This window comes from Mytilus galloprovincialis, chromosome 1, assembly GCF_965363235.1.
Source record: "Mytilus galloprovincialis chromosome 1, xbMytGall1.hap1.1, whole genome shotgun sequence".
In the NCBI taxonomy this organism is placed as follows: domain Eukaryota; kingdom Metazoa; phylum Mollusca; class Bivalvia; order Mytilida; family Mytilidae; genus Mytilus; species Mytilus galloprovincialis.
The window spans coordinates 42,497,010-42,523,051 of NC_134838.1; the positions used below are offsets into that span (position 1 = coordinate 42,497,010).

General features: G+C 30.6%; 1 protein-coding gene across 2 annotated transcripts; it reads left to right on the forward strand.

Moving 5' to 3' along the window:
* The first annotated feature begins 8 nt into the window (after nt 1–8).
* Nucleotides 9–22,434, forward strand: LOC143075140 (uncharacterized). 2 transcript variants are annotated; one of them, XM_076250460.1, is made up of 10 exons: nt 9–150; nt 9,431–9,581; nt 10,901–11,057; nt 12,726–12,843; nt 13,810–13,893; nt 15,886–16,664; nt 18,657–18,771; nt 19,093–19,162; nt 20,757–20,808; nt 22,353–22,434. In XM_076250460.1, exons 1-9 carry the CDS (start codon nt 88–90, stop codon nt 20,759–20,761), a joined length of 1,542 nt encoding a protein of 513 aa, XP_076106575.1. In that variant the 5' UTR covers nt 9–87; the 3' UTR covers nt 20,762–20,808; nt 22,353–22,434. The 2 variants fall into 2 exon arrangements, with proteins under 2 accessions (XP_076106575.1, XP_076106584.1); XM_076250469.1 differs by having other exon boundaries at nt 10,901–11,045.
* Nucleotides 22,435–26,042: the final 3,608 nt, after the last annotated feature.

A 26,042-nucleotide genomic window follows, 5' to 3' on the forward strand; every position in this document is an offset into this window, starting at 1 on the left:
CTTTGAACTTTGTACTTTTCTTAGTTTTCAACGAAGAAGAGCTGTAATCGTCTGCTTTCCTGTTGACTGTTGTTGGTGTTACTGGAAATGAACTGGGTGGGAGGCTCTAGAAGTCGAATACGAACGCAAAATGAAAGGAAACTACAGCGTGTATTTATCTTTTCTTTATTATCCTCACGAATACATATTTTTACAAACCATCTCTGTTATATTATGGACTCAGAGTGTAACTATATATGTAACTTGTAAGCCTGAGGTCACTTGAACATTATGTCGTAGTAAGGCAAATGTTTATTACATGATAGTTTTGTACCTTGTCCTTGGCTCAAAATAAGCCAAAGGCCTTACATTTTATTTCCTTGTATGATGCCAGTCAATATATATGTAACACTCAGAAACATGTCCTTCCCCCCAAACGTGTCCGATTCCCCCAAACATGTCCATATGGACGTAACTGAACTGCTAAACATGTATGGGTGCCACAGCGTGTCAATTGTATAAAGTGTTCAACGGCAAAACGTGTCCATTTTTCAACTATAACCCTCAAACATGTCCAATCCCCCAAACGTGTCATATCACACGCTATTTGGTTATTGCTATTTCATTATCGTATAATAATTTTACCATTTCATTAAAAAAAAAGATAAAGTCGTAAGGTCTTTTTTAAACCGGCAGTATAAACGTGGTAAAAGTGGGGGGGTCATTTCGGCTATGTCGTATATAAATTATTAATTTTTTTTTTAGCAAACATGTTTATATAAACTACATATACACAAAATGTCCCTTTCTCTGCGCAATAAAACTTTTATTTTCTCTCTAAATATACATGAAACAATTGCAACTGGACAATACGCAATCAACAGTCTAAAGTTAATTTATACACTAGAAATGTAAAATCATTAAAACTTGTATGTCATGTATGTTCTCTCTAAATATGCATGTAATACTTGCAACTGGACAATACACAATCATCAGGTTAAAGTTAATTTATACAGTACAACTGTAAAAACATTAAAACTTGTATGTTCTCTTTAAATGTGCATGAAATACTAGCAACTTGAAATATGCCATCAACAGTCTAAATTTAATTTATACACTAGAAATGTAAAATCATTAAAACTTGTATGTTCTCTCTAAATATACATGAAATACTTGCAACTGGACAATACTCAATCATCAGTTTAAAGTTAATTTATACAGTACAACTGTAAAAACATTAAAACTTGTATATTCCCTCTAAATATGCATGAAGTACTTGCAACTGGACAATACGCAATCAACAGTCTAAAGTTTATAGATACAGTACAAATTAAATTTGCAATTATTGTAATTAACAACCGGTGTTGATCACGTAATAATCATATTGATAAAATGAACCAGTGCTAGTAAAAATACATTTTTATTGTACCATTCTTATCTGGTGTCTGTTTATATGAAATCAGAAATATAATATATCATCTTTAACAGTGTGAAATGTGCTTGTCTAGGACACTTATTTATTTGTATTACTATATATACACCTCTTCTCCAGAAACCGCTACTAAATTAGCAGTCTCTTTTTTCATAGCAGGATTGTTTTTTGTAATCAACGATATCTCCTTTGTTGTAATATTTGTAGCTGCATGTTCATATCCTTCATGCAGGGAGTTTGTACTAAACAATTCAACAGGATACATTTGTTCAAAGTACTGTATGATACCAGTGTTGAAAAATGTGGACTGGCTCCCGGTATGATAATACATTTGTAGAACCTATCTACCATATATGTATTGTTAACATGATGTCGTTCAAATAATGCATGAAATATTTGGCACTGGACGTTATGTTCTTGATCCTGTGAGCTTTTAAAATATCAGAACTGTGGAAAAAATGGAAGTAAATTTTGCTGAAAGATCACTGTCGGATTAATATAAAAGACATCACCGGAGTTTATAATAAACAAATAATTTACACAGTAAATGATTAATTCAACTGCACTATATTTTGAGTATGTACGCTCTAAATGAGCATGAAATACTTGCAACTGGACAATAAGAAATTTCAGTCAAAATTTAATTCATATATGATACAGATTAAATTTCATTTATGATCAACAATATATAAAAACTGGCAGTGAACAAACTAATGCTAATAAATGGCTACCTCATCAACTGTTTCCCCCTTTATAGAATTGTTGTAAACGGTATTGATTTCATTAAGGACATACATGTATTAGCGCTAAAAGACGTGAGACGTTCTGGCGTATAACAATAGACACGTTTTGGTGAATAACAATTATCGGACACGTTAGGGGGAAAATTAAATATAACGGACACGTTTGGGGAAAATAGACACATTTGGGGGAATCGGACACGTTTTGGAGTGTTACATATATAACATAAATCTGAAATATCACAATACTCAATAGTCATCAATTTTTAAAGATGATCATGATTCATGATAGGAATTTTAGAATTAGTATTTCTATCAGGTCCATGGCTGAGGCATTTAGTAAGGACTGTCCTTGTAGGCTAGTCTACCTGTTTTATCCTCATGTATATAAGCTGTTCAATTGGTTAAGTTATAAATGTAATTATTCTGAGTAACTGTTTTTCACTATTTTTTTTTTATAGAGAATATTTGATGTAACATGTGTAAAAAAAATTGTGAAATCGTTGATCTTGATATTGTTGTTTAAATTAGAGCAGTTTATTGTTTACATAAAATATTGGGTTAAAATTAGAATTATTTTGATTTTTCAAGGAACCATGCATGCAGTTTAATTAATCTGAATGATATTTTTTTTTTTATAGTATGTATATTAAGGGGGTAGACCTTGGTTCAGGGAGATAACTCTTTAAATCAGTTAAGGGTTTGTAAAAGTCAAGTTCATCAAATGTATTTTAAACATTTACCTGAAACAGATTGGAAATAATCCATGTAACATAGAAGCTTAGAACATTTTGATGAAAATGGTTGACATCAACGTACTGATGATTTTAAGAGTTATTTCCCTTAACCTAGGTCTACCTCCTTAAACATAAAATATAATTTGACAGGATTTTTGCACTAACTTTCGAAATAGATTATAAGGAATATGAGAAACAAATCTCCAGTACTTGTAAAAATATCCTGAAGACTCATGTGAAAAAAAGGAGGAATTATAGAGCGATAAAAGATGTAGTTGTATAAATCAAAACACATGATCACTGATGGTATCGGGATCGTTCGCCCTGATTACATGTTTGCCCTAGGTTCGTTCGCACTGAGTTTGTTCGCCCTGGTAATCCGTTCGCCCTGGGTTCGTTCGCCCTATTTTCATTTATGATATGTATATGTTAAAATTTATGTATATCTATTAACAGTTAAATACAGAATATTAATTAAATAAAATTCTTGGCTGCATTGTTACACTTTATTTTATAATTACAGGGGTTTATCTGGGTATTTTGGGAAAAAGGACCCTGGCCAGTTTTGGGAATTTTTTAGCGCAGTTTTCAATGAAATTGGGAAAAACAACCAATATACCAGATGTTAGTTTTAGTGTGTTTAGTTCATTAAATTTGTTTTTAAATATAACAACATGGCATTAAAGTTTATTTGAGTATCAAAATAATGAGTTCTAACTTTTTAAAGGATTGTTATTTTTTTTTATTTTGACATGAAAATTTGTGAACTAAAATATTTTGAGTTCTGTATAAAATATATCCTGTTTCTATTGGTTTAATTTAAGATTTAAATTATTTAATTAGCAAAACAGTGAAATTTATATTTTACACCTCAGTAATCACGAATCCGGGTCCGTTCGCGCCCATTCACGTTCGCACCCACTCATGTTCGCCCCCTTTCACTTTCGCACCCTACATGTTCGCACCCAAAGTCCGTTCGCACCCTACATGTTCGCGCCCTATTTCAACTTTGTAATCAAGTAGTATTCTTATAAGAATTATTGTTTTCATTGTCTCAAAATAAAGTGATACAGCATTTTTTGTGTTGAATAAATCTTAATCATGTTTTGGATAGTGTATTGTTAAAAAAAAAAATATTCCTTTCTAAATAAAGTGGGATTCTGTCAACGTTTTATTTTGTGTTGAATAACTCTTTATCATGTTTTGGTTAGTGTATTACTATAACATGTATAACTTTGTTTCATTGACTTGTTTTAAAATGAAGTGAGATTCTGACTACGTTTTTTTTTTTTTTGAGTCTTGAATAAATTTTATCATGTTTTGGTTATAATAGTGTATTGCTATATTTTATTGTTTCATTGTTTCAGATCAAAGGGACCAAGCTGTTAAAAACAATTATCTTTTGTGTTTTTCATTTATAATCTTCAATCTTTTACTCATACCAAGCTATAAATACATCCAGTATTTACACGAAAGCAATTAAAAACAACAATGATGATTTTCCAATTATTCAACTGGAATTTGAATTAAAATTGGGCGCGAACGTGTAGAGTGCGAACGGACCTTGGGTGCGAACGTGCGAGGTGCGAACGTGTAGGGTGCGAAAGTATATTGGGCGCGAACGGACCTGATACCAGTAATCACACTGGTTCAAACTAGATTTTCATTAGTATAAACTCTTGCATTAAATTTACTCACTATATTATTTCGCTCTTTTTATTGGATATAAACTTTTCCTTTGTTGTTAATTGTTTATTTATACTATTGCAAAGTGTTTTATTTACATTTTTGAATTTGATATTACGTTGAAATTGTGGGCTAGAGGAGTCAAAGCAAAAAGGAGTAGCTCCTACTACGAGGATGGAATTTTTAGGTATCACAGTTGACACTGTGAAGTTGACTTTGGAAGTTACTTCAGATCGTGTTCTAGAGATTTCGTTGTTAGTTCAGACTTGGTTAAGAAAGAAAAAAGCTTCTTTAAGAGAGTTACAGTCAATACTTGGGAAACTTCATTTTGTGTCCACCTGTGTACGACCCGGTAGATTATTTGTCAGTCGTTTGTTGAACTGGCTTCGTAGTGCTTTCCCTTCAAATGTCGTGGGCAGTGGACATAAGATATATAGAAAGATTCCGGTAGAGGTACAGAAAGACTTATTGTGGTGGCATAGGTTTCTGTCGAGCTATAATGGTATCTCGATGATGTCTCTTGAAGATTGGTCGTCTCCAGATGAGATTTTTTCAAGCGATGCTTGTTTAGAAGGGTTTGGAGCTATTACTTCAAATCAGTATTTTCATGCTGTTTTTCCTTCTGATATCACAAAAGATCAATTACATATCAATTGTTTGGAGTTACTTGCTATTGTAGTTGCGGTTAAAATTTGGGGGAAAACATTTTGCGGGAAAAAAATTCTGATCTTTTGTGATAATGAGGCGTCTGTTCAGGTCATCAATTCAGGTTCATCTAAGGATGCTTTTATGCAAACTTGTTTGAGAGAGCTTTGTTTTATTCAAGCAAGTTTTCAGTTTGAAGTTCGAGCCAGACACATTTTAGGTGTAGAAAATAGACTTGCTGACTATTTGTCTCGATGGCATTGTAGTCATAAATACAGAGAGTTAGTTAAGTCAGCTATTTCAGTAGATAGATATGAAGAGGTACCAGTTCTCATGTCAGATTTTTCATTTTTAAATAATTGGTAATTTATTTTACAGAGTTAGAGGTTCTGCGGTTTCAATGTAAAGATTCTGCTAAACATGCTTTTGCGGAGAGTACTTATAAAAATAAGAAAACTCAGTTAGAATCATATTTTATGTTTTGTATATATTTTGAACTTATGCCTGTTCCTGCTACAGTTCATGTTTTGACACTATATGCACAGTTTCTAAGTAGAAGTTTTAAATCTGTTGACTCTATAAAGAATTATCTTAGTTCAGTAAGATATCTGCATTTATTGTTAGATTTAGAATATCCACAGTTTGAAGCTTTTCATTTGAGATTAGTATTAAGAGGTTTATGTAGAATTAAGGCACATTGTCAAAAACAGGCCTTGCCAATTACTCCTCACATTTTACTTCAAATTTATAAGAAGCTGGATATGAATAGTGCATATGATGCTACTATATGGTGTTTATTTTTACATGCCTTTTTTCTAATGTTTAGAAAATCTAATTTGGTGCCAGACTCCATTTCTACTTTTGATCATAATAAGCAGCTTTGTAGGGATAGTATTATTTTCGATTGTAAGCGTAAGCTATTATTGATCAGTGTTAAATGGTCGAAAACCATTCAGTTTGGTGAGAGAGAATTATTGATACCTTTAGTCTCGATACCAGATTCTCCATTGTGTCCCGTTCAAGCTTTTTTGAATATGAAGTCTTTAGTTTGTACTTCTGATAAGAGTCCAGCTTATTGTTTTATAAAACATAAATTATGTGTACCTGTCACGTATAGACAATTTCAGACAATATTGAGACAGTTAATTACTGAGATTGGTTTAGATGCTTGTTCATATTCTACACATAGTTTTAGGCGAGGGGGGGCTAGCTGGGCTTTTGCAGCCGAAGTACCTACTGAATTAATTCAATTGTACGGTGATTGGAAAAGCGATGCTTATAAAAGATATTTAAAATTTTCATTAGATGATAAGATTTCAGTAGCAGAAAAGATGACGGCACACATTTCAGATGTTTTATTATAAATTTTTACAGGGAATTTCTTTGAAAAAAGGGCGACCATTGTGTCAGCGTCTATACCTAAATATGTTAGTGGAATAGATGGGTGTACAACTCAGGCCTTTCCTGGTGCCACTATTGGTCGTCTTACTGAGTTAATTACATCTGGGAAAGTAGATTTAATTTTATTAGATTTCGTTATAGTTCATGTTGGTACTAATAATATTTCTTCGTCTCAATCCGTAGATACTATTATATCATATTTCGGAGATTTAATTCACAAGTTAAAAAAGATGACATTTGCTAAGTTGATCTTTACTTCTATTCTTCCTAGACCAGTTGATCACATGAAAACTGGAGCTAAAGTTAATAAAGTTAATACTGAGTTAAAAAGATTGTGCAAAAGAAATAATTTATTATATTGTAATTTGTATAGGAGTTTCTTACTCGACAATGTTCCAGATGCTTCCTTATTTGCTCCGAGAGACGGGCTTCATTTAAATTTTGCTGGTACAGAACTTTTCAGAAAAAAGATAATCAATATTATTAAGCATCAGAGTATATAAATTGTAATGTGTTACAATTGTGTTTTTTATTTACTTCATACATGTATATTGTTTACTGTAATTATTCTTTTTTCTCTTTTCAGAGAACTTGCATCCTGAATATGATGCTGGTTTTCCTCTAACTACTCAAGATCTACATATATTTTGAGTTGGTTTGCTGTTTTGTCCTTTCATTATCTATACACATTTTGAAAGGATGGAGCTTATTTGAAGTGAGAAAAAAGAGTGATGATAGTATGTCTGGTTTTTATCATCATTATAACTGTTTTGATAGTTATTATTTTATCTTTATTTTTTTTGGCGGCCTTGCAGGCTTGGCGGATGTTTGCCAAAAAAATTGGTTATATATCTATGTTTATGTATTTTCATTTGTGTATTTAATTATTTATGATATATTGTATTTTGTAATATATTGAAAAAATATTTATATCAGGCAATACAAATTATACCTATTGACTTCCTTTTATTTCACCCACTTGATAATTGGTTTAATTTAAGATTTAAATTATTTAATTAGCAAAACAGTGAAATTTATATTTTACACCTCAGTAATCACACTGGTTCAAACTAGATTTTCATTAGTATAAACTCTTGCATTAAATTTACTCACTATATTATTTCGCTCTTTTTATTGGATATAAACTTTTCCTTTGTTGTTAATTGTTTATTTATACTATTGCAAAGTGTTTTATTTACATTTTTGAATTTGATATTACGTTGAAATTACCCACCCTCCCTCCCTTGTTAAATTTTTTTTTCTTCCTTTTATAAATTCATAGTGGCGGATGTTTGCCAAAAAAATTGGTTATATATCTATGTTTATGTATTTTCATTTGTGTATTTAATTATTTATGATATATTGTATTTTGTAATATATTGAAAAAATATTTATATCAGGCAATACAAATTATACCTATTGACTTCCTTTTATTTCACCCACTTGATAATTTTCTTTTATATATCAAGGATTTGTATAGTAAGAAGGTTCTTACTATACAAATCCTTGTATATATATCTTTTACTTTTCAATTTTAGTGTTGCTATGATAGCTGTCACATGTTTGGTTCTTTTCATTTTTTATTAACTGTATTTGATTATATACTTGTTCGTTTCCGGATTTGATCTGGTTTTAGTATTTTCCCACACTTCCTGTTTATTTATGGCAGCCATTGTTTGTCAAATGTCGTTTGTCATTCAATATGTTTCAACTTGGATTTACACATTACTTGTTGACGATTTTTGACATAAAGCTAGCTGTTGAATAAAATAAACATCTCTGTCATGAATAATAAAGATGAAAATAATTTTTGTGATCATTTGGGAATTTTACTCCCAAAATTGGGAAAAATGTAGGGTTTTTGCCGTTGGGAATGGGTCCGAAAACCGGACCCTGTGGAATGCTAGAAAAATCCATGAATTACTTTAAATTACTGTTGATTGAATTTTTATTGCTGATTAGGTATGATTTGAAATCTTTGATATCACTGATTGGTATATGAATTGCCTTTGATGGATTAATAATGAAAATAACATTTTTCTCAAATAAAATAGTCAGCTTGGATGGGTAAAAACACTGATGTACAAATTGTTAGGCATGAACTTATAACCTAGTAGCAGCTAGCTGTAGACAACATAATACATCGTAAATATTCGGCGAAATTGTAAACCGACTTCAACATATTTAATTAAATACACACAACACAACACTATACTAAAAAATAAAAATCGCAAATATTCGGCGAAATTGTAGACTGACTTCAACATATTCAATTAAATACACACAACACAACACTATAATAAAAAATAAAAATCAGGGTGAACATACCCAGGGCGAACAGGTATCAGGGCGAACAGTCTCAGGGCGAAACAGAACTTAAGGGCGAACAGTAACTAGGGCAAACCAAAATCAGGGCGGACGGACCCAGATTCATCACTGATGATGGAATGAATAAATTAATCTGTAATAAGAAATGAGGGACTTGCAGTTGTCATGGATGTGAAGAAAGAAATTGAGTTGAAAATGTTCCATATTCCTTGTTCAAAATAACCAGAAAAATCAAATTAATTTCCAGGAACAAAATCACGTGTGTAATCATGGTAATCATTCCTGGTTCAATACCACTAGGGTAATCATTCCATATCTGATAAGTATGACCTCAATGAATACAATTTTTAAAAGACTATATACTTGATGTTTAAGTGAATTCATGATTATTTCTGAAATTATTTTAAGAGATTGTCATTAAAATTGTCATGTTTATGTTTCAAATAGATAGAAAAATTGTATTTAACACCTATACTTTTTAGGAATTTTTTGAAAGAAAGAAATTTGCAGATAAAGTGCAAGTTTACCGAAGCATTGGAGGAACTGGAACTGGAACTGGTATAAGAAAACATGGACTTGGTCAGGATTTTAGAGCCTTTCAGACAGTTAATGTAGCACATTCACACAATAAAGGTATAAGAATTTTAAACATGGACTTAATCAGGGTTTGAGATCCTTTCAGACAGTTAATGTAGCACATTCACACAATAAAGGTATAAGAAAACATGGACTTAAGCAGGGTTTTAGAGCCTTTCAGAGAGTATAATGTGTCACAGAAATTCAGAATAGAAATTCCTTCATAATAGAGGTCGGTCATTTACAAACGTATCAAACGTATCGTATACGTTGACGTATCCGCATCTGCAGATATATCAAAAAATAATATGTGATACCCGCCTGAGCTTATTCATAAGACCTTACTTCATTTAAAAAAAAAACTAATTGGAATCTCTTCGAAACAATCAAACATACACTTTCAATATTTGTGATAGTGGTGTTTTGTAAAAAAAATATTGTACACAAACCTTTAATAATCTAGTTAAAAAATATTTCAAGATCTTATATGAATAAACACAAAAAAAAATCAAATGTACTACTTATATACATGTAAGGAACTTTGAATATTGTTCATTTGCGATTTTATCATAAAAGGTAACAGAAAGTACTGAGTATCACTCTATTTATCAATTAGAAATTTGGTTTTACGTGAGCACAAGTTCATTCACAAACAAATAATTTTTACCGTATTCACTCCTATCATACCTGTAAATTGTTCCAACTATCCGGAATATCTTTAAAAGTAGGGTTACATATTCCACAAAAACTCGATATTTCCTTATTGTTTTGTAAATTTCCTCATTAGAAATTAATCAGTCGCCCATTTGCATTATTGAAAGTACATAAAATTAAAGGTCGGGATCATATACTGTTTTTTGGTATATCTGCAGATGCGGATACATCAACGTATATGATACTGTTGATACGTCTTTAATGACCGACCTCTAATATAAATTCCAAAAGGAAGAAATATTCTGGAATATTATTTCCACAGGAATAACATTCGTACCAAAGCTAACACAAAGGTCATGCATTTTTTATTTATATGAAAGTTGATTAATGAATATTTTTTTTTAAATTTAATGTTGTCTTGGTATCTTTCAAAGGTCATGTGACTGGAAAAATAAGTGAAAAAATACAAATTCTTGCAAAAAAAGTTTAATATGTGGAGACATTTTGTAAATATAAAGCATAAAAAAGGTACTAAAGTTGAAAATTTTGTTTCAGGAGGATGTGATACACCAGCAAGACAATGTTGTCTAGGTATCTTTCAAAGGTCATGTGACTTGAAAAAAAAGTAAAAAAAACAAAATTCTTGCAAAAAAAGTTATGTGGAGACATTTTGTAAATATAAAGCATAAAAAAGGTACTAAAGTTGAAAATTTTTGTTTTAGGAGGATGTGATACACCAGCAAGACAAGTAAAAAAGGTTGATTTGGATGTTTTCAAGCCTGCATTCTCTCGTATGGTAGAAGATATTAATCTTGGACCTGTATCACCAACATCATCTGTTTCAAAAATCACTTTGAATGAACCAAAGTATGAGACTAAGTATGTACAATTTGACAAAAATAAAACAAAGTTGACGAAATACAAAAATGTATAGCAGTTCATCATGAATCAGCTTTAAATGGAACAACTGCAGGTGTAGAAAGACTTTATCTGGACTTTAAAAAAACTCATATTTATCAATATAATACTTAAGGTGGTACCTAACACTTTCACTAAAATCAATTTGGCTCGTTTAATTTTCATAAAATTTTGACAAAGTATTTACTTTGACCCTTTGACAAAAATATAAAAATTTCAAAAAATTTGAACCAAACATTTTATCAGAAAAATTACACTGGTTATATAGCAGTTTGACAAACACTAATTTTGATCATTGAGAAGCTTAATATTCTCTTAACAACGCAACATAATTAAAATGTTCAGCTGATTTTACAGAGTTATCTCCCTGTAGTGTTAGGTACCACCTTAATGATAAGGTAGTTTTTTTTTATTATTATGAATAATAAGCCTGGGTCATTGTTGTAATTTTTTAAGTCTGTCATGGAATTATGGAATCATCTGACCATGAACATGATGACCTTATTATCATGATTAAATTGTTATGATATGGTCATTTTTTAAAGACACGTTTTAAGGACACTAGATTCAAAGGGTCAAGCAATCTTTTTCACCCGGCCAAAATTATTGGTGGACTGATATAAATATAGGAGTTATTACTCCTGAATGATTTTGTATTTGGGGGGGGGGGGGGATATAGTACATAAGGAAAACAGTAAACAGACAAATTATCCACAAGACAAGATCTACAAATTTCAAATTTCTTTACACAAATTGTCAGCCAATTTCTATAAATTCATTGCTCTGGGGTAATGTTAAGGAAAACTGTTAAGGCCAAAAAAAGATATATGTCTGTTTACAGTTACCCGATCGACCCTAATTTAAGCGCCGACCCTAAGCCAATTTATTTCCGTCGTAAAGTGAAATTTTTAAAAATAGAACTTGTGTAAAAAGAGAAGTAAGGCTTGCCAATAAATTTAATCAAGTGCCTGATACATCCCAATGTTCACAATCATGAATATGACAGCTGTTTTAAGGAAACTCGCAACTCGTGTCATGAAATAAAAACTTTGCCGCAATTTTTTTCCAACCAATTACCAAGGGAAATAATCCAATCATTAAAAATACGGGTAAACTTGGCCCATGGACAACTTGGACTAAGGCAAGACAGGCCACACAACTCAAAATCATGGCGCAAAAAATAAAATGTAGAAAAATAATAAAATAAAAATACCGACCTACCTACCCTATTTATTTTGATGATGTAACCTTAAACAGACATATATTTTTTTTTGGCCTAACAGAAAAATTATCAGAAACACAAGATATACAAGTTTCTTTACAGAAATTGTCAGTCAATTCTATAAATTCATTCCTCTGTGATGATGATGATTTTTACCCAATTCTTGCAAAACCTATAATTCTATGTAAAGAGCCAAAATAATGATTGAGAAAAGATCTACAGATGGGTCACACTGCAAAAATTTTACAGTTCCCTCTTTTAAATTTTATTATTCAGACATAATTGTTTGCTTATATTTAAATTTGATAATTTGAACTTTATAATACAAAATAATTCTGCCATGTTGTCTGGTTGGTTTATTATAAATTTTTGATAAAAATATTAAAGTACATTTTTTTTACTTTTAGGGAGGCAACCAAATTCTCCTCATTTGTTAAACCAGAAAACCAGATAGATATAAAGACTAGTAAATCTAGTATGAAGTTTGAGCCATATTCTAGTCCAAATCCATACAAGTTTAAAAAGGTAAGGCATTCAACACTTCAAATTGATCACTTTGATTGATACTTTATAAATGAATATTTAGGGGCCAGCTTAAGCATGCTTTTGGTGTGGGATTTTCTCGCTGTGTTGAAGACCCCAGCCTTTGGTTGCTCTTTGGTCAGATTTTTGACTCTTTGACACATTACCTGTTGTCATTCTTAATTTCATGATGCTGAAAACCTTCTTGGCGTTACTTGCCTACTTGGTAGAGTGCTGTCTTCGGTGAGCTTTATCTCGTTTCTTATTTCATATAGAAATCAGCTAGTTGTTTTTTTCAATTTCTTATTCTGATTGTTTTATTTTTTTGTCATACAGGGAGGTTTTATAGGTTTCTTTGTGGTATGGGTTTTGCTCATTGTTGAAGGCCATGGGGTGATATATAATTGCTTAAATTTCCATCATTTTGTCTTTGTTGGATAACTGTCTCATTTTTCATAGATCATTCTACTTTCATATTAATCCTCAAACAAAAGTCTTTGCATTCAATGTTTAACTTAAGAAGTAAGAACAAAATTTATTCTAGCCAAGTAAGAACTATGTATATATAGATGATATAAGTAGAGTATCATATCTCCCTGTAAATGTTATTGTGCCTAACAAATTGAAACTTTATTCAGTATGTTGGTGAATGGTCAAGTACAAAGCAGAGTATATTTTTATCCCAATAACATGTTATGGTCCTAAATATGAATGTCAAATTTGATGTTGGATGTTAACCCTGCATTGCGATAACTAAGAAATATCTCAGGAATAAAAGCAAACAGTTTTAAGAAAATAAGATGCATTTTAAGTATGAGTTTGGATGTAAATGATATGAAAAAAGATAGCACAAATAATAGCTTGATAGGTTATTTAAATTTAGATTTGATGCTAATTTATTATTTGAATTTAGATTTCATCATTTAATGCTAATTCATTAGCTTTATTGATATTGATCTATATTTTCAGCCTGAGCCAAAGTTGAAATTTCAGTTTACAGATTATGACATGAGTTTTCCTAGGAAATTTCAGCATAAGGATTTGGAACCTAAGGTTTGTAGCAATTGGGATTTGAAAGTTTATTGTAAGCTTGCTTTTCTTCAAAAATGATAGTAAAAGTCAATTTCTTCATTGATCAATATTGAGATTGATTAAATTTTAATTTCTTCTTTCGAAAATTAGATTTTGAATAATTTAAATTTGTTGTAAGAATGAAATTTTCAACTTGAAAAGAATTTGTCAGAGATATATTTCATTGGACAATAAATGCTGTTATACAAATGTACTGCTTCAACACTTTTGTTCAAAACTTTTTTTCTTCTTTCAAATAATTAAAATTCATAATAAACAAAGGCCTGTATAATCAAGGGGACATAACTCTTTATAGGAATTATGCACCTATTCATGAATACATAGATAAAATTATTTAGATTTTTAGTTTTTTGTAGAAACATATTTCATATAAAATTCATACTATGCCAAAATTAAGGAGGCTTGAGGGTACAAAAATTTCAGCAAAATTTAAAACATTTTTTTTTCATTGCATATTTTAATTAGGGCCCCGCCTTTAGGCGGGTCGCCCTTTAGTGATCAGTCTGTCCGTCCGTCCGTCCGTAACACTTTAACTTTGTGTCTGCTCCATATCTAGAGAACCATTATGATTTCATACTTTATACTTTACATGTTTATTAACCACCACCAGAGGGCTTGTCATGATGTATGTACAACTTCCTAGGTCAAAGGTCAAGGTAAAAAAACTTTGGTTTCAGTTGACAACCCTGTGTCCTGTGGTGAAGATCGTGTCCGCTCTATATCTTGAGAACCGTTATGATTTCAAAGTTTATACTTGACATCCATTTTAACCAACACCAGAGGGTGTGTCATGATGTATGTACAACTTCCTAGGTCAAAGGTCAAGGTCAAAAACCTTGGTTTCAGTTGACAACCCTGTGTCCTGTGGTGAAGATCGTGTCCGCTCAATATCTAGATAACCGTTATCATTTCAAAGTTTATACTTGACATGTAAATAAACCAACACCAAAGGGTGTGTCATAATTTATGTACAACTTCCTAGGTCAAAGGTCAAGGTCAAAAACCTTGGTTTCAGTTGACAACTCCATGTCCTATGGTAAAGATACAATTTTTTAATGCACATTATTCACAGCGGGGCCCACAGAGATGGCTCCCATCTCAATGATATCTAGTTATTACACTATTTAATAGTTGTAATTTTATAATACGGTATAAAAATCAACCAAACAAATCAATTTTGTCTGTGACCAGGATGGCTATGAAAATGTTTTTATCATCGAAAAAGCTCCAAATTATCTCCCTTAGTTGCAAATATGCCTTTTTTTTTTGCATTAAAATTGAAATAGGTTTTTAATTGACATCGGTAACATTTAAGCGATTTCTGTGATTTAGTTCTTTTTTTATTTTGATATTACCTCTAATTCTCCAACCGGTATTAGTTCCTAAAAAAAAGTATCTTAACAAAAATGTATGCTTCTTTTGAATGCAGATTTTGAGTTTAAATGGAAGGTAAACCTGTTTTTTTAATTTTATTTCTCTATAGAATTTTATTTTCATGTTCATATTATGTATGTTCTAATGTAAAATTGTGATTTAATCAAAAAGGGTCATGCCAAGAAGAATAAAAAGTTATGTAACCCTGAAGTATAAACTATTTTTTTCTACTTTCTGTTTGCTTTTTTTACTAGGTCGCACAAGTTCCAGTAAACATGATATCCTTCCACTTTCCTGGATTGATATCCCCAAAAGATGCAAGATTTTTTAAAATCTATATATATATATATGTTTCAATTCAGCAAAAACTTTAAATCAAACAGAAAAAAATGTGTCCAGAAAAAAATTCAGAAAAAAATGGCCTATTTTATTTCCCTCCATGTTTTGATGTGCACCTGAAACTGGAGTTGTAGTACAAGACTGGTACCTATATTACAAAAAATGGATTTATACCCTCAAGCCCCCTTAAGCATGATAAATGGGAACATAGTAAGATTTTGCTTTACTTCTCTCTTTCAGACACCAAGGCTTGAAAGTTTTCATGAACCATACATGAGTGACAAGAAAAGTTTGAAGAAAAGTTTGAAATATTCATTATTCAACACAGACAATACTAAACTTACAACCCCCCACCAGCATGTGTTAGATAGAAAAAATAAAAATTTGTACACAGACTCTTCCAGTGATCTTTCCGTCACTCAGATTGAAAAATCTGTGTCTTCACAGAGATCAAGTAATGGACTGAATGTAAAATTCTGTGACAGAACAACAGAAATACATGTACCTACAAATTGTTCAAGAAGTAAACATAAAAGGGCTTTGGACAAGTATGATAAAAATACTTCACAAAAATCTTCAACAAAAAGTATGTTTGTGTCTGAAGACTTCCAGATAACACCTTTGAGGAAGTACCAGCAAGAGTCTGAGTCTACACAGAGACAAAGTAACACACAAGAAAGGCACCAGATTTCATTCAACTGCAAGTCACCAATAGACATCCATAACAGAATATTCAGTTCCTCTGATTTTATAGAAACCCCACTGAAGAGAAGAAAATTTACTTTTCCACAATCTACACCACAATTATATCCACAAACATCAACACCATTACCTAAAATGTCCACCAAAGCTGCTTTAGATGTTGAAAGAATTCTGACAAAACAATTGCACATACCAGATATTGCAGGTGATCATGGCATGTCATCAGTATTAATGGCAAAAGCTGGAGGTTTGAAACCATATCATTTCCAAGATCATGAAAATACTGTTGCAGGTTCTAATGTTTCCAGAAAGAAAAGGTGATTTGCTCTCTAAGTTTGAAGTTGTAGGAATAAGTGCATACACTTTTATTTTTTTATTTTTTATATGTTTACTTTTGCTTAGTTTACTACTTTCAAAATAGATAAGAAATACATAATCATGGCTAATATTTTTTGTGGATATATGAACTCTTCAAATCTGTGAAATATATTAATGAACCAGAATAGGTCTATTTTGTGACAACTTTTCTAAGCCTCTAGAAATACTGTATTTTTCATGAAGAATTTATTATCAGTTACAGGGTCCCATTCTTTTCATTGATGACAAAGTCAGATTATGGATGCTATTTAACAATGAGAATTAAAATCTATCTCTGACAGAACAGACTAGAGATACATTTAATTTACTTGTAGATTCATTGCCTTCATGTTGTGTACCATTATGATCTACTAGTTCATAAAGTATTCTTGTCATTTCTCATAGCATATTTAGAAGCAGATGAGTCATCATTATAGAAAGTGTAATATACATGTACCATTGTTTCTATACATCTCAAAGACAAATATATGCACTTACACATTGGCTTTTGATATTTGACATTAACTGCAACTGCCAACCATGCAAGTTCCTCATGGGCAGACTTGGGGTAATTGTAATTGTAATCGTTAATCAGCTGTAATTGATTACAATTTTTCAAGTAATCACTGTAATCATTAATCAGCCAAAAATCTGATTACATGTAATTTAATTTAATCAATTACTTTTCAAAATACCCTGTAATCCTGATTACTTTTTGATTACATTCTGATTACAATGAAAAAAATCTAAAATTGTGTTTTTGGTCATTAAATGAACCACTTTGTTATTCATATTTGATAAATATTTAACATGCTAAAATGGTTTGGTTTACTTTAAGCATGTCTTCTTCAGTAAAAAAATAAACAGTATTAAAAAGTCATCATTAGCCTAAGCAGAGACATATAATACAATTATATACCTTTTGTCTTAGTAAAATATATTGTACATATTATATTTATCATTTACATGTAATGATCTTCATATTAATATTTGATAATAACTTTTATATATTCAAGTAGTACTTTTCTTTAACACTGAATTATAATCTTTTGTTAATTTTTGTGAATTTTGTCAACTTTGAATTGACAGGTAGGAGACTAATTAAAGTTTGTTTTTATTGCAATTACCAATTGAGTATAGCTGTAGGGAAATATGTATGATAAAAGATAAATCAGACATAAAAATTTATCTAATTAGCACAACCTAATTTAAAAGTTGGACAAATATGTTGTTTAAAATTTAAAAAAAAAATGTTTTTGGATTGGACATATAAAATGCAATGATTTTTAGTACTTATATATTGTTTAAAATTTGATTAAAAATTTCTATTAAAATTTAAAATAGTTTTAACTGGTAATTTATTTCATCCATATTTTAACTTCCATAAACTGCACCTTGGAATACATATAAAGTATGAAAGAGGTCAGAAGACCAAAAAAAAACCTCTTTATAAATCTTTATTAAATTTAATTCAAAATAATTCAGAGATCATTGGTGATAAAGTGTAATGTATAATAACCAGTGGCACAATGTTCATGTATGTATATGTAGGGAAATTTGGTGTTTATTAAATAGATGAAGTTCGAAGTTATCATTTTATTATGTATCAAATAAAATACTTTCTCAAAAATGCTATAGATATATTGAACGTTTATTCATTCACATCATTCAAAATGTTTTGTTTTTGAATTCATTGTAATCAGATGTAATCATGATTACTTTGCCAATGTAATCATTAATTTAATCAGATACTTTCAGAAATGATGTAATCATTAATTTAATTTAATCGTACAAATGACAAAGTAATTGTAATTTAATCAATTACATTGCAAGTAATCGGACCCATCTCTGCTCATGGGTCTTTTGTGATGCTAAAATTAGTTTCTATAACCATACATGCCTGGAGTAGTTGATTTCTGGTTTCTTTATAGATGTCGTATTATATTTTTCAGGACTTCAAATGATTTGGAAAATTTGCCACCATGTGAAACATCAGATTTTCCAGATGACCAAGTTAGAGATCATAGAATTGAAAACACTTACAAGTGTAAATTAGATATGAACTTGGTAATTTTAAATTTTAACTCTGACAATAATTATTGCTTTGAAAGATGAAAATATTTTATAACTATATATTACCTTTTAACGTCATAAAAATTATTTTAATACATTTGAAAGTTATTAAAAACTAATCAAATCACCTATTTTTTAGCACTAGTTTCTATTAATTGCTACACTCCTAAATCCATCTCAACTCTAATATCAAAAATCTTTAAAAAAAATGTCTCTTAATCTATTAATTGCAAATAATATTTTATATACACAGATAGTTATATACACAAGGTTTCAGTCTAAAACAATGGCTTTAAACCTAGATTTTTTTTTCAGATAGGAATGAAGATAGGGTTAAAAAGGAGCCCTGCAGAGCTATCTGATACAGTTCATTCAGGAAAAGAAGGTAATTATATAATTTACAAAACATAAAATGTTTCCTATCACAATGCACAGGTGGTGCTCATCAAACTTGTTTCATGTGATCTTCATCTGTGATTTAATATTTGCTCTGCAGCTCGATAATGCTTGGTTTACAATTTTTACATCTTAGGTGTAGCCATTTCTAGTTAGCTGACAGTTCTTAACTATGACATCACGTACATAACAACAGTTATTAGTAAAACAACAGAAGTGAACCAAGATATATTTTTTTATTCTTACTATCTATAAAAAGTTCTGTGGCAAAAACATAGATCTTGAGCATTGTCTTTAATTTATTGATATAAATTCAATTATTGTCCTTTGAATTATCAATTTTTTATGGTCTAAATGAGAGGGTGACATTCATAAAACTATCACCTGCTTAGTTATGGGATAGAGTTAATTATCTACCTCATATTCAATCAAAATATGGCATTTTGAAATAAAGTATAATAATATTTGCAGGTTTGAAAATTACCAATTATGAATATTGTAAATGTTTACTTTTTCTAACCAAGCATACATTATAATTTTTGAATTATCAAACACAAGACAGACCATATATGACCTTCTCATCTTTTGATTTCTGATAATAGATGTCTCATTGGCAATTAAACCACACCTCTTACATTTGGTACAATACTCATTTTATTTTCTTCCAATATCTTAATTTTACAGGGATCAACTGTTGGCAATGCCAACCTTTTAACTCTTTTTTTTTTACTAATAACTGTGTAAATATATATTCTTATTTTAAGGAGGAGAAAAGTAAGAATGCTTATTGTTTGCTTCAGGTACTAATCTAGAAACCATTATATTGATAGGGACTCACAAATGGAAGAATCACAAAGTAATTGTAATGCATTACATTACATTGCAATGTAATGGCTCCAGGCCTATTAGGGGGAAGTTAGGGTAAAACATTTTTATCTGATCTGCTGGTCAAATACTTTATAAAAACTTACCAAAACTAAACAAAAACTCTAGATTGGATCCTGATTTTATTAGTCTACAGTGTTGACCACTGTTTTAAATACAGTTTTATAGTATTGCTTTGTTCTAGTTATTATATTATTGTTGATTTTTCATTGAGTTTTTTTCTTCTTTAAAAAAGGTACAACACGGATTTACATTGCATGAGCTTGTTATTTTTTGTTTTAAATTTATTAGTTGTATATCACAATTTCAACAGTGAGTCTATTTAATATTTCTTAATCACTTACTAAATATGTATGTAATATGTATTGAAATATAACTGAACTAGGCAAGCACAGAAGGAAATTTGATAATGGCTTGAATGTATATAAAAGTCTTCACTATGACAAAAATGATAACAATGTCATCACACTGTCACTATTCTAGATATATATGGGGAAAATCCCCAAGGTAGGTTTAGAATACAGCTAAATTAAAAGAATTTGATATGTTGACAAGTATAAACATTTGCACAGAATACGCATATTTCAACAAAAATCTTTCCATGTAATTCTATATCAAAAAAAGTTTTTTGAAAATATTTTTTAATATGATTAAAAAGTTGTATGACAATTCTAGCTCATTTTCTGATTGTATTTCAGTATAAAGAGAAAAAACAGTACAGATTCTCAGATGGCAGAAGTGCTAGAAGAGGTATTTATAGTAATTTGTTACCCATCTTTACTCCTGAAAATATAATTTTGTTGAAATGGTTGTTTTTTAAATTTATTTATCTAGAGTGATGCCCTTTACCAATGGAAAAATTTCTGATTTTTCTGTTTCTGTTCACTTAAGTTTGCCTCAACCAAATGTTATTAATCATATACACAATGCTAATTACCACAAAACACAGATCAAGTTTGAATTTTGATGAAATCACTTTAAGCTTGCTAGAGTTAAGCCCCTTTACAAATGGATATTTTTGTTTCTGTTCTCAAACTTAAGTTTGCCTCAATGAAATGATATGAATCTTATACACAATGCGTATTACCACAAATTTCAGATTAAGTTTAAAGGAGTAGGGCATTTAGGCCTAGTTTTGCTCCAAGCAAATAAAATGTTTAATAACTATTTCAAACTGGCACATAATGTTTGGTAGGGTCAAGAAATATAAATGAAAAACATAAAGATTTTTTTCAGATGACGTCACAATTACGTCATGAAATGTACTGTTTTCACAAAAACGATGAAAAATACAGAATTCATGCAGTTTTCTATCTTTATTTCCGTGGTGGAAACATCATGCGTAGTCGAGAAACAACAAAATAATTTAATAGAAGCTTTATTATACATTTCGATATAATCTCCCAAAATGAAGTTCTTTCTTGGGTGCACACATACTTTTTCAATCTAAAATATACTTAAAATTGTTGAATAACAAGGAAAATCACGAAATTTTACAAAATATCAAATTAAGTCATAATTTGTTGCCATGGTTACTTGTTCACTGTCAAATTGCTTGTTTTACTGAATACCTTGTGTCTTAGTCAAGTTTTCAGTAATTTAAGAATATGCATGATAACTTTTAAAGTTGCAGTAATTTTTTAGGCAAATAAGGGCCTTAGGTAAATGAAATTAAAGAGTCTGTCATGTGTCCTTCCAGAGTAAAGGGATTTTGATTATTAAAAAGTTGAAAAACCCTGTAACTTTTGTGATTGATTTTAATATTGCAGAAGTTATCCCCACTTGGTTTTGCAGAGTGTCTGAAGTTTCTGCTTGGTTGTTCCATATCTTAACAATTTTAATATGGTTAATTCAGAAATTTATTATAAAAATAAGGAGATATGGTATGATTGCAAATGAGACAACTATTCACCAAAGTTCAGATGATGTGGATGTAAGCAATTATAGGCTTCAATATGGCCTTCAACAGTGAGAAAAAAATCTACAATGTATGGTTGGGTATAAAAGGCCCCATTTACATGCATCTATTTTGTGATTGTTGCACAAAAATGTGAGATTTATTTTTTCAAATATTGTGAAATACTGTATACATATTTTGGACAAACCATAAAATATTCCTGTTCATTGCAATTTTAACAATACTAAAAAGTTATGAAATTTCACCAGTGAAAAGATAAGGCTTTCATACACAGGTGCTGTTGATATGTTGAAAATAGAAATATATTTAGAGTAAATTTATGAACTTGTTGGATGACAACACTTCAAGTAAAATGTTAAACTTTGTTTTATTTTAGTTAACAGAACTGGAAAAACAAGACTGCTTAGAGGATGTATTTGACATGGAAGAGACACTCATGAATGGAGAGGACATTGATGGTAAATCTTTAAAAACTTATGGATATCATAGTTACAAGTTGTACATTATACAGAAAGAAAGGACTGACTAAAGTATAACAAAAAAATAAAGACCCTAATAGTTATCACTATTGTATGAATAACTAAATTATGAAATGAAATGTTTACAAGTAGAAAATCAATATAAGTAAATGTCCAGAATTTATAGGATTGGAGGACTTTTCTGGTTCCTGTGAGGTACAAGATAATTGTTATCTTCTGTAAATATATGCAGAAATATATGGCAATGCATTACAAAAGTTGGGATACTTTGCATGATATTCGCTTGCGAAGATTTTAAATCTCAAACTGTAAATGAAATAAATAATTCAATGATAAATTTATGAATGCAGAAGGTCCAGCTCATAACAACAGCACTTTAAGGAATGCTCCAGTAATTTTTATACTACCCCAAAAAAATTTTGGGATCGTATAATGGTATGATGTCGTCGTCTGCGTCGTCCGAAGACACATTGGTTTCCGGATAATAACTTTAGTTTAAGTTGATAGATCTTTATGAAATTTTTTCAAAAGGTACAATACCACAAAAGGTAGGTTGGGATCGATTTTGGGGATGATGGTCCCAAACGTTTAGGAATTCGGGGCCCAAAAGGGGCCAAAAAACAAACATTTTTCTAGATTCAGGATAATAGCTTGTGTACAAGTATTTCAATTGCTCTGAAATTATACCACAATGTTTTAAAAACCACAAGTAGAAGGTTTGGATTCATTTTAGGGGTTATTGGGCCAAAGTTTAGGAATTAAGGGCCAAAAAAGGGGCCAAAACAAGCATTTTTCTAGTTTTCAGCCAATAACTTGTGTGTAATTGTATGGATCTCTCTGAAATTGTACCACAATGTACCATAGAACAAAGGGGAGGCTTGGATTAAGTTTTGGGGTAATTGCCCAAAATATGTAGGAATTAGGGGCCAAAAAAGGGCCAAAAAGAAGCATGTTTCTAGTTTCCAAACAATCATGACAATAACTTGTGTTTAAGTGTATGGATCTCTCTGAAATTGTACTATAAGGTTCAATACTACAAAGGAAAGCATGGGATTGAGTTTAAGGGTTATTGCTCCAAGGGGGGTTTCAATAAGTTGGGTGGGGGGGATTTTTTGTTTACCATTTTTTTAAGGGATTCCTTTTTTTCAAATTTTTTCAAATTTCGAATTTTGAAAAGTTTCAAGAAGAAATCTTCAATTGCACAGTATTGTGCAATAGATTTGTTAGATCTTTGGCCATGGATATTTATTTTGTGACAAAAACCTATATTATGTCAATTTTTTTATCACAATCCAAATTCAGGTAGTATCAAGCTTGAATATTGTGAACAAATTTGCCCCATCTGTTCAGGGTTCGACCACTGGGGTCGTATAAAGCTGCGCCCTGCAGAGCACCTGATTGAGATTGACATGGTCACCATCATCAGGGTATAAAACAATACAGAAAATCATGCTGATGTACAAAAAGGGGTTTAGAAAATTAAAACGTCACAATGTTGCTATGATGAGTAACATTATAAATGGCAATTGAAAGAGATAGTGAAAGCGAAAGTAAGTATATATGGAAGTAAACTTTTAAAATAAAATAAAATAAAACAAAAATACAATGTTTTGTTGTTAAAATGTTTGTTAAAATTATTCTGCACAGTGCAAGACTGCTAACACATGATGACAAAATAAAAAACATTGGCCTTAGCCACCGAAACATAATTTTAAATTACTGGAGCATTCTTTATAGTGTTGTTGTTATAGGACCTTCTACATTTTATGTTTTATTGTAACAACCCTGCATGCCCAAGGTATCCATTTTATTGAATCTACTGACAGAAGATATACCAGGCATTGGTTCACTTGAGTGTAATTTTTTTAAACTTTGTAAATCTGGGTGTCCTAAGTGGCATTTTTTGTGGATTTATCTTCATCTGGAACGCTGAAATCAAACAATACGGTAGTCAAAGATGTTTACAGACGACAATCAAACAGATGTTTAGCATCAACAGACAAGCTATCCAATTGAAAAAACTTAATTAGGATATTATTTAAATAGAAGATTGAAATATTATATAAAGGTATGACAAACATTGTGAAAAAAAAATTGCTTGTTAGTTTGACTTTTCCAATAACTTGTAAGCTTGACACACAAAAAAAGTTTCTTCCTGATTTTCAAAGATTTTCTTTCTATCGTTGTTCTCTCTTTTTATTATCATTTTTCTTTGACCAGTTTGCAAGAATGATTCTCATGAAAAGAAGAATAAAGAAAAAGCTAAGAAAACTACAGTAAGTATTTCATTTAACATGATATATAGTTGCATGAACTTCATATATACTATTATATTTAAAGGAAATTTTGTGGTACATTCTTTGAAAATTCCTTTAAAAATAATGTGGTTTTATTATCTTTATTGGGCTCTACTTAACTGTGGATTAATTTTTATTCTTTGGATACTATTATTGTTATCTGTATAGATGAACCACCAATTTCAATGTTTGATGCAGTACAAATTTTTTATAAGCTTTTATGCAGACTCTGGCAAAACAACGAAATCAAATATCCAAGAAAACAAATTATTTTCTCTCAACCTACGAAAATTGGTACCCAAGAAAAAAATGAATTCACAGTATTTGCATATGATTACAGTAAATTCAGAAACTATTGTGAGGTTTTTAATATTGCGAATAATGCAACGTAATAGTGAGTACTGCAATAAAAAGAGCTCTTATTCAGATATCTGATTTATACATCTGCAGGCAGATCTTCTTGAAATTGCATTAATTAATCACATATTTTGTCCATCCTTCAAAAATCACATTCATAAATACAAGCAATAATTTCTGAATCTACATTTGATTAATAAATGATATTTTATATAGTAAAATTGAGAATGGAAATGGGGAATGTGTTAACAAGACAACAACAAGACCTTAGAACAGACAACAGCAGAAGGTCACCAACAGGTCTTCAATGCAGCGAGAAATTCCCACACCCGGAGGCATTCTTCAGCTGGCCCCTAAACAAATATATATACTAGTTCAGTGATAATGAACGCCATACTACACTCCAAATTGTACACAAGAAACTAAAATTAAAAATAATACAAGACTAACAAAGGCCAAAAATGCGGCGGGGTTAAACATGTTTATGAGATCTCAACCCTCCCCCTATACCTCTAGCCAATGTAGAAAAGTAAACGCATAATAATATGCACATTAAAATTCAGTTCAAGAGAAGTCCGAGTCTGATGTCAGAAGATGTAACCAAAGAAAATAAACAAAATGACAAAAATACATAGATAACAACAGACTACTAGCAGTTAACTGACATGCCAGCTCTAGACTTCAATTAAACTGATTGAAAGATTATGTCTTCATCATATGAATATCAGGCACAATTCTTCCCGTTAGGGGTTTAGTATCATACAATCATAACATAGTAGCATTTCTTTTTGTTTCTTCTTAAAATATTTGATTTGAATTAGCCTGGGAAGCAATCATTTTTATACGACGGAAAAATTTTTGTGGTTGTATATTGGTATCACGTCGTTGTCAGCGTAGTCCGAAGACGGATGGTTTCCAGATACTAACTTTAGT